Below are 9,470 nucleotides of genomic sequence, written 5' to 3'. Positions count from 1 at the left end.
CTGAAGGCGGCACTGGATTCTTTGGTTTGCCTTTCCCGGCAGAAGCTGTAGGAGCCTGATGCTTCCCTCTTGTGGAAGCGCTTGGTAACGGTAGGGCTTGCGAGTTCGTCCTTTGGCCATCGCGAGGTCTCGATTTTGGTGGTTCACGGCGCCGGAGTCGATAAGTGGGTGGGGTTCTCTTGCAGGTGCTCGAGTTTGGCTGTCTGAGGTCGTTGTGGTTGAAAAGGGGGTTTGAAATTACGGCCAGCTGAGAGTGGGAGGAAGTGGTAGTAAAGACAGCTGCCTGCGAGGCTGATTTTAGAGCCACGTTGGCTGTGAAAAAGGTTTGCGAAGGCAAGGCTGCGCTTGCGGGGACACGCATGTAGATAAGCACGCTGATGCATCATCTCCGCATTCCGGATTGGTATTTTCCTGCGTCTCGGCTGTTGCGAGCAATGATTTGACGCCACAAGCTGACACCTGCATCTGCTGACTTCACTGCCTGGTTGTTTCAGTAAATACTGGGACGGATTGAGGAGGGATTCTACATTGGTAATGGTAGATGATGTCTTGACAGAGTCATTGTCTGGCGAAGCTATGAATCCAAATGTTTACTTCTCTCTTCAGCAGAATAATTTGAATTGTTTGAACAACCTTCAATCCGAACTTAAGCCTGTAAGACTGATCTACTAATGCAGATGTGATGTTCTATTCTTTGAGACCCACGGCATCCTTTGCAAGGCTCTGCGCGGTCGCCAAGCAGGCAACCGGATGCTCCGCCCCCACAATGATGTCCGCCGCCACAAATCAGTCACCCAGAATTTGATTCGCTCACAAGCATTGCACAGCACAATGCAGCCTTGTTTGTCTTACATCGGCCCCCGTTGGTGGCGTGAGAGGCCACCAATGCCAGCAGCGGCAAGCAGGATGGTCCACGATAATCGCCACCAACAGCTGCTGCGACAGACTACAAGCTCAAACGATCGCAAAGCTAGCCCCCACGGTTCCGGCCATCGCGGAAAAAGAAAAAGTCCCCGCAGCCTCCGACGTAATGCGTCGCAAAACACCTGCGCCTGTACACTCCATAAATGTACCCCGCGCACTCACTGAACCGCATTGATGAGAGCCCACAAGCTTCAAAGCGATGGATCATCTTCCCACATTCGAGCCCGGGACTGGGCCATATCCAACGGTGCCATACTTACCCAACGATAATGACGTGTATGACGGCGATACCTTCGAGGGTTACCCGGAGCGGCAGGGGTGGTCGAGCAGCTTGCTCTTTGCCGGCGACTTCCGACAAGGACGCGAGCTCAGCGACGCGGCCGCTTTCTTGCAGAAGTGGCTGTACTTTGGCCTGCTGAACGAACTGTCGCTCGTCGGGTCCATCTTCGGGCGCAAAATCTTCCGTAACGAGAAGTTCGTGCAGGACGAGGAGAGCAAGAAAGAGAAGGAGAAGAGGGAGAAGGGCGGAGAGGAAAAGCCGGATGGGGAGGGCGGCAGCGGCAGCAATGGTGGCAAGATCGTGTCGACGAAGAAGCTGGAGAAACTGCTGAAGAAGAGAGTGGACGACTTGAAGCTCGTGATGGACAGTCAGCGCGAGAAGCATATGTTGCGCCTGGAAAAAGCGCTTGCGACTGCATGCGCGCTATCCGAAGCTCTTGCCGTGCTGCGCCGGTCCAAGTCTGATGAGTGTCCCTTGCCGTTCGAAGCCATCCTTTCGATCAAAGTACTCGGCCGCGCCGTCGACGACGCACTCAAGGACGAGGCGCTCGCAGAGGAAGCGCGTGACTGGGGCCTACGCCCTATCGCGGTGGAGCGCATGCGCGAAGATGGCTGGTGTCCGCGAGAGGTGTCCCTGGTCAACACGTTCCTGTCCGAAACGTCGATGTTCTGCGCGTCATACATGAAGCGCGACTCCACCAAGGAGCAAGGGGTAGAGCATACGCAGTGCAACGAGTTCGAGTGTCTGGCAAACCAGATAGACGACAACGCTTACACGACCCGGCATCGCGAGGAAGACTGCAAGTGCGATTTTTACCACGTCGACGAAGAAAAATTGCAGCAAATGATCAGAGACGAACGCATCCCTTATGTCGAGATGAAGCCGGTCAAGCTGGAAGACGAGACGAAGACGCTGCATGTTGAGCTAAAAAGCCATAAGGACTCTCTCATTGAGTATCATAGGGGTATTGTCATATTCTCACACGTCTGGTCAGACGGTACGTATACGCGTGAGAAAGTGATCCCTGGATCTTTAAGTAATGATTCACAGGGCTTGGAAACCCGAAGCAGAACGCACTTCCCATGTGCCAGATACAACACTTCTATAACATCCTGCGGGATGCCCCGTGGTGGGACGTACAAACAAAGGAGAGTAAAGAGAAGAGGGCCCAAGGACGGTACAAAGACCGTCAGATCAAGCAGTCGGGGGTAGGTATACCCAAGAGCATCCGCGCGCCCATCCGCGAATTCTTCGGCCGGCCCGTCCGTATCTGGCTGGACACGCTGTGTGTGCCGGTCGAGGGCGAGACCAAGAAGATGGCCATAACAAAGCTGAAGCGCTACTACGCCAACGCGGACATGACCGTCGTCTTGGACGCCGAGCTCCTGCGAATCGAGCACAAAAGGTGCACCGAGGGCGAGATCCTGCTCCGCATCGCCCTCTCCGGCTGGATGCGGCGCTGCTGGACGTACCAAGAAGCCATCATCGCGTCGGGCCGCCTCCGCGTCCTCTTCGCCGACGGCTACTACGACCTGCCCGACGTCGTCGGCTTCATGCGGCAGCTCAACAGCATCGCGCCGTACCTCCTGTCGCAGAAGCAGCAGCAGCGCTCGCAGGACCTCCAGGAAGCCGTCCGCTACTCCGCCACCGCCGCCGCCACCGCCGTCGACATCTACCGCAAAGGGCTCTGGCTGCTCGACCCGGCCAAGGCCCTCACCAACGCCCTCTCGGGCGGCCGCACCGTCGTCAACCTCGGGCCCTACGTGGACAAAGCAAAAAAGATCTTCAACCCCGCGGACCCCTTCGTCTTCCTCCCCGCCCCGGCCCGCCTCGCCGCCGACACCAAGTCCTTCTTCGCCGGCATCACCGCCATGTGGGCTGAGCCGCCATCGTCCGCGGACGGCGACGAGTCCCTCCTCCTCCAGAACCGCGTCCACCGCATGGTCGCCGCGTGGGAGAGCCTGCGCTACCGCACGACCAGCCACGCGCGCGACCGCCTCGTCAACTTCGTCTTCGCCTGCGCCAAGTCGCAGCGCGACTTCCGCGTCCTTGAGCGCGTCCTGGACGCGCCGGCGGAGCGCCGTTTCCGCGCTTGGTTGCTGGAGCAGCCGGCGCTGCCGGCAGGGCTGCTGTTCGTGCGCGGGCCCAAGATGGGGCCGGAGAGGGGGTGGCGCTGGGCCCCGGCGGATGTGCATGTCGCGAGCGTCGAGGACGATGCGGTGGCGCGAAGCTGCGTGCTGGGCGGCGGGACCGGCGTGGGGGAGGAGGAGAAGAAGCGGGCCAGGTTTGTGACGCCCGGGCTGCTGCCGGTGTCGAAGGATCTGTTTGCGGCGGCGAAGGAGGGCGTGGCGGCGTATTTTGAGGATGGGAAGGCGGATGGTGATGCTGCTGGTGCTGGCGCGCGGGCGGCTGCTGCGCCGGCGTTGAGGATGACGGCGGAGGGATCGCTGAAGTTCAAGAAGCCGGGGTTTTTGGTCAGGGAGCGGCTGAGGCCGGTGGATGTGCAGTTTTACCTGCGTGATGAGGTGGCGGAGAAGAGTTATCTTGTTGTTTTGGACTGGAGCTCGACGCCGCCGGGTGTGACGGCCGAGTGTTTGGCAGATGTTGGGCCGTCGATAGCGTTGGTTTTGCGTCGTGAGCCGGAGAATGGCACTATTGAGACGGCTGCATTACTCGTAGATGTAGCTGGTGCTGAAGTGGTTTGTACGGGACTATTCGTTTGCAGGGCGTTGGTGAAAAAGGGGAAGCGGCCCAGCTCTAATACTGAGACGACGCTCGTGACGGGGATGAGAGCGCCGGATGATCAAGATTGGATAGTCTCATAGGCGGAGATAAGTGAATGGGCCTATGGATCTTTGCTTACCTGCTAAATGTTGGAAGGGGACGTGGCGACCGAGAAGGTAGATGGAACCACACTGGCACCCACGAGACGGAAAACCCGCTGGAGGTGGCATGACGGAACGAGTCTCAAATTGATATCATTCAAGGACGTAACTTTTCATCCTAATGTCTTCATAGGTATTTTTCCGTTTATATAGCTCCATACATTTTGAAACGAATGAGTTCATACGTCATGAGTCGTCGTCGCATCTTCCGTGAAATGCCTAAACAGCAGCTATGGTAGTGCTTTCTCCTCTGCCTTCTCCTTTTTCTGCTCGGGTCCATCTGCTTCCGACATCTCCGCTTTCAAATGTTCAATTTGCTTCTCAAGCATTTCCGGCAGTTTGCCCGATGCTTCCTTTGTCCCTTCCGAAGATGTCGCATATAGCAGGGACAGTAGAGAAGCGACCCAAGTCTCCTTCAGATATGCAAAGCTGAACCCATCGGTAAGCTCTGCAATGCGCTTTGAGATGCTTGCATCAGTTGCGAGGTCTGGGTTGTCGGCAAACTTCGACCTCCACCAGTCGCAGTAGCGGATGCGTTCCTCAAGAGATGGGTTCTTGAAGCGGTACTTCCGGTCGAAGCGCGAGGGACGCTTGGAAAGGCCCGGGTCGAGCTTGTCCACTGCGATTCTGTCAACCTGATTCCGCTCCCAAGTACTCGAAAGTGTTCAACTTACAGTGATTTGTCGAGCCGATCATCAGGATCCCGTCGTTGTTCTCGAGCCCGTCGATCTCGTTGAGGAAGTACGACCTCACTTCATCCTTGACCAAAGAGTCCACGTCCTCGAACAACAGCAAGCACGGCGCCGTCCGCCTCGCCTTGTTGAATATCTGACGCACCGACTGCTGGGGCCCAAACCCCCGCTGCGCGAACGTTTTGACGTAAAGAGTCGGAACAGGATCCGGCCTCGTCATGAGCGTCTTCATGATGGCCTTCACAGTCATCGTCTTTCCATTGCCCGGGGTGCCGTGGAAGATGAGCCCACGCTTCCAGGGGGTGCCGAAGTGGGCGTACTGCTCGCGAGCGCCGAAGAAGCCGACGACGTCGCGCATGATGGAGTCCTTGGTCTCGGGCTCGAGGATGATGTCGTCCAGCTCGACGTCGCGGACCGCGTCCTCCCACAGCTCCTTGTCCTTGCGCCAGCGGCCCTGGTCGAACACCCACACCTCGTTGTGGCTCTGCTCCGCCCACCTGTTGGCCGCCAGCAGCAGCGCGTCCGTCGCGGGCGAGTTCCCCGTGCGCACGTCTTCTTCTTCCCCCTCGTCCTCTCCCGCCTGCTTCTTCCTGAGCACCCAGAACCGCAGCTCCGGCTGGCAAAACATGTAGCTCTGTGCATCCGCCGCGTACACCAGGAACGACTCCCCGTCCCACACGTAGTCGTACACCCCGAAGGACACCGCGTCGCGCAGCTTCCCGCCCACTTCTCCCTCGCCCTTCGCACCCAGCCGCCGCGCCGGCGGGTCGTAGGCCCGCGTGCGCAGCAAAGGCACGGGGCTGTTGTCGTCGACGGAGACGGTGGCGCGCGGCGTCGCGGTGGCGTGGCCGGCTTTGGCGTAGCCGAGCAGGTCACACGGCGTGGAGGCGACGTGGTGCGACGGGTAGGCGGCGCGCAGGGCGGACTGCAGGACGGTGTCGGTCGAGAGGCGCGGGCAGGACGTGTGCGAGTGGTAGGCGGAGAAGATGGATGTTTCTGGGGCGGTGGTGGTGTTGGGTGCTTCGCCCGATCCTCCCCCGTGGAGGGGAAGGGCGCCGGTGAGGAATGAGGTGTCGCCCATAGCTGGGTCTGTCGAGGGTTGGCGAGATGTGGCTGGGGGAGAATGGGGAGTTATATAGTGGGTTGAGCAGAAGGCTGTGGTGAGCTTGCGCTAGCGTAGTCTGATATTTGGGCTGTTGCCTGATGTGTCGACTTACTGGATCGGGAACACGAGTTGGCGGGACGTTTAGGCAGCAGCTGTTTCAACTCTACCTGCGGGCTTTGTTGATGGTTGTAATTGGCTTCTAACATCGACCGATCACTCAGGTGCATGAGGCGGTGTCCAGCGAAGGATTTCTCAGGAATCCCATTGGATGACTGAGCCACGGCCTCTGGATCAGGTCGGAAAGTGATCGACTTCGCCACGTATGAGCCGCGACACTTTCACGTCGTCATATTGTCCTTCATTACCTGAACAATGGAGTCCGCCGGAGTACGCAATCGACCTGGGTGATCAGAAATCAGACCTGTCGTTTCTTCTTTCAATCAATTTCGTATGCCAACTAAGGCCTGAGATAATGAAGAGCGGGGATTTAGCCCTCCATAGGTAACTTCATAGATGATAGGATTATAAAAAGGGGTGGCATTATCGATACGCCTTGTCCTCGAGTTTTAGACAAGCAAAAGGCAGGTTAATGCAACTTGTGCACAGCATCGTCGGGTAAGTGTTATCAACATCCTTGTCTTGAGATAAACCAAGGTGTTCATGGAAGGATGCGAAGGATGCGCTATTGCGCTGAGCATTACTGCATGCAGAAGCTACCAACAGAGACACTGGGGAACACAAGGCGGGGTCAGCAAGGGTTCGATGTTTTATAAAAACCGCAACTCCCTTCCATCTTTTGTAATCAGAGTCTTTCGGAATATTTTACAGGACATCGTTTCCAGTATTGCTCCTCTTTATAACTGCTGTGCAAGCCAAGCTCGGCAGTCTTGAGAACGTCGTAGGACGAGATGTTGCGCTCCAGAGAGCGTATGATGTCGTTGTGGTAGGTGACCGTTTGACCGAGGATCTAGATTGTGAGCGAGACTGCACGGTTCCACTCTCTGTGTTTCCGCTGATCGCAAAATAGTCACTGTGCTTTATCACCAAGTAAACTCCGTCAGAGCGAGACATTCACGCCTCCTGAGAGTGCGTTCGCCGCGGCGTGAATATTTTATGGGACGCATCGGCGCACGGTTCGACGGGCCCAATCCAAGCAAGCTATCCAAACTACCAGTTTCCTGCGGCAAGTAGGCCATCTTTACTTAATCCTCAGCGAAATTGTTTGATGCTATGTTACAGAGGGATTTACGTCGGGATTGCCTGATCTGGGGTTGCCGACACCAAAGAACTCAAACGCTGGCACCAAACGAGGCGTCTTCTGGGTGCCCTGAGTCGAAACCCAGAAGATGGATTTGGTCTTATAGGAGTATACTATTAATTCTAACACCTGCAGCTTTGTCCATTGACCTATTCATTGGGTTGCCAGTTATTCATCCAGACGCTCCCAGAAAATTCCTCTGCAAGGGTTATTTATCGCGACGTCAAAGCGCCCACAGTACCCTCCACTCCGAATCCTACATATACTGAGTCCAGGGAGTCCGCTTCATTGTTTGCCCGAGCGTGAACGATGCCGAAGCGAAGCTTTGCTTTTGCGATATCCTCGGCGAGGGGCTGGCACCCGGTGGTGCGATTCCCAACCACATCTTTGATCTATATATAAAGGTTAGCCACTGATTCTTCTTAGACCATGAGCACGGTGAGCGAAGGGCTCACATCGTCATTCTGTGTCGTGCAAATAATTGTCGAAACGCTCAAGTCATAGGTGACGCCGTTAGATCGGAGCGCGTAGACGCCAATGCAAACAGTGAGCAATGAGCTGAGTATCGCGATGCCATAGGCAATAACGAGATTCCGCGGTTCGTAGGTATATACTGTGAATGCGCGTGGACTGTACACCGGCCGGTCCACTTGCGTGCTGTTATCGACTCGTCAGTGGGACTGCATGTGTTGAGAGATTCAAGATACTAACCTGAAGAAGTCGTTGGTCATGAGATTCAATGTAACATTCTGACTAAATTCTTCGATCATGTCCTTCAGGGACTTGTTGGAGGCCACAAGCGTCCTGTTATCCCCGCTGGGGATGCTGCCGAGCATCGAAATGATTTCTTTTGAGCCTGCGAGCACCGTTGCTTGAATTTCCGATGAGCGCACAATCATCGTGTCCCCAATATAGGTGTAGTAACCGATATATCCTAGTAGGCTTTTAACCACACCTCTGAAGAGCGCGGTGTAAACGAATGTATTGAGATTCGCTTCGTGCGGCTCATCGGGGCCTGGCCCAAATGACGCCACAGCTTCGTTAGCCTTGTTGAGAAACCCTGTGTGGGCCACTTTGACGGTTTGATCAGCAAGACTGTTTGTAATATTGACTTTCCACGTCATATTCGACCAATCACATGTGAGGAAGGTCGAGGCTACTTCTTCTTCCGGTGAGCTTTGGTGAGCGACGGCTATCCAGAGTTCGTTTGAAACCCCCTCCGTGTACCCGTTGTTGTCGAAACCATATGCATTGGTAGCATCAAGCTCATCCATATCCAGGAAAGGAATCACGCCGTAATACCCAATGTGTTCTTCTCGAGAGTAGTTGTAATAATATGAGAGATTGCCGAAATCGACTCCAGTTATGTTGAAGGTATATGCGCCTTTATCAGGCCCGAGGTAGCCCTGAGAATGGAAAGCGGAAATTACGGTGCTTCGAGCAACTTTGGCGGATGAATCCCTGCAGGATAGCTTTGGCGCTGTAAAGTGAACGGAGTATGTCGAATTCTCACCCAGGACAGGCCGTTTGATGGGGAATATTTCTCCCATAGTAGCTGTCGATGATATCAACTCTGTGAAGCGTGGAGATGAATCAGCAAACCGTGGTCTTGGATTGCCTACATGCGCGCCGAAAGTTTGTGTCTCCACCAGCTTCTCAATTATCTCAGGATATGCCCATTCAGTGGAATAGTTCACCGGAATGTATTGCGGTATCCACGGGATCGGAACTGGTGCAGTCACAAGGTCTGGTATGGAAGCCGTTCTAGTCGTAAGCGTGGCGGGTGTTACTAGTGCGATCAGTGGTATGCACCTGAACATGATCATCAGTGCTATTCTGCGCTGAAGACATGAAGGGACCTACCATGTGGCGAGCGCAAGTAGAGTCAAGGTCTTCATTTTAGAAAGCATTTCCAGATTGAGAAACGAGAGCAGCGTCTCATGGACAGCGAAGGCAGCATCGATGGCCTGGATGCTGAGGTATTTGCGACGCAAGGTCCCCCAAAGCACTTGGACGCACGCAAGCTGAGCGGAAGCACAGAGGCAACATTTTGCCAGGAACGCGAAGGCGTTTCCAAACCTGGTACGAATTCAGTCGACACCTTGGGGATTACATAGGGTTATACTACCGGAGTGCGTATTGTTGTTTGCCAGTACTCCCGACCACTTGGTCGTCCAACCAATGGTAGTAAAAGTGATGGCCGATGCAGAACCCCACACCAGCTAGGAAAGTGGCTGAAATCAACGCAGCGAATCTCCAGTGGATGGTGGCTGAGGAAGGGCCGGGGCTTTTCTGCGGAGACCTGCGCTTATTGGTGGAGTATCGA

At 55.4% G+C, this 9,470-nt stretch overlaps 2 protein-coding genes across 2 annotated transcripts; one reads left to right on the top strand and one right to left on the bottom strand.

Moving 5' to 3' along the window:
• Positions 1 to 1,123: 1,123 nt before the first annotated feature.
• Positions 1,124 to 4,029, top strand: SLS55_003010 (uncharacterized protein; the record flags this gene model as incomplete). Its single annotated transcript, XM_066774490.1, has 2 exons — positions 1,124 to 2,201; positions 2,255 to 4,029. 2 exons carry the CDS (start codon positions 1,124 to 1,126, stop codon positions 4,027 to 4,029), a joined length of 2,853 nt encoding a protein of 950 aa, XP_066634609.1.
• Positions 4,030 to 4,319: 290 nt separating this feature from the next.
• On the bottom strand, positions 4,320 to 5,862 carry SLS55_003009 (uncharacterized protein; the record flags this gene model as incomplete). The annotated part of the gene is made up of 2 exons (XM_066774489.1): positions 4,320 to 4,708; positions 4,764 to 5,862. 2 exons carry the CDS (start codon positions 5,860 to 5,862, stop codon positions 4,320 to 4,322), a joined length of 1,488 nt encoding a protein of 495 aa, XP_066634608.1.
• Positions 5,863 to 9,470: the final 3,608 nt, after the last annotated feature.

The sequence above is a fragment of the Diplodia seriata genome, assembly GCF_021436955.1.
Source record: "Diplodia seriata strain FDS-637 chromosome Unknown scaffold_3, whole genome shotgun sequence".
Taxonomy (NCBI): domain Eukaryota; kingdom Fungi; phylum Ascomycota; class Dothideomycetes; order Botryosphaeriales; family Botryosphaeriaceae; genus Diplodia; species Diplodia seriata.
Note: the sequence above shows the minus strand (reverse complement) of the source record. Positions and strands in the feature narration are given on the sequence as shown.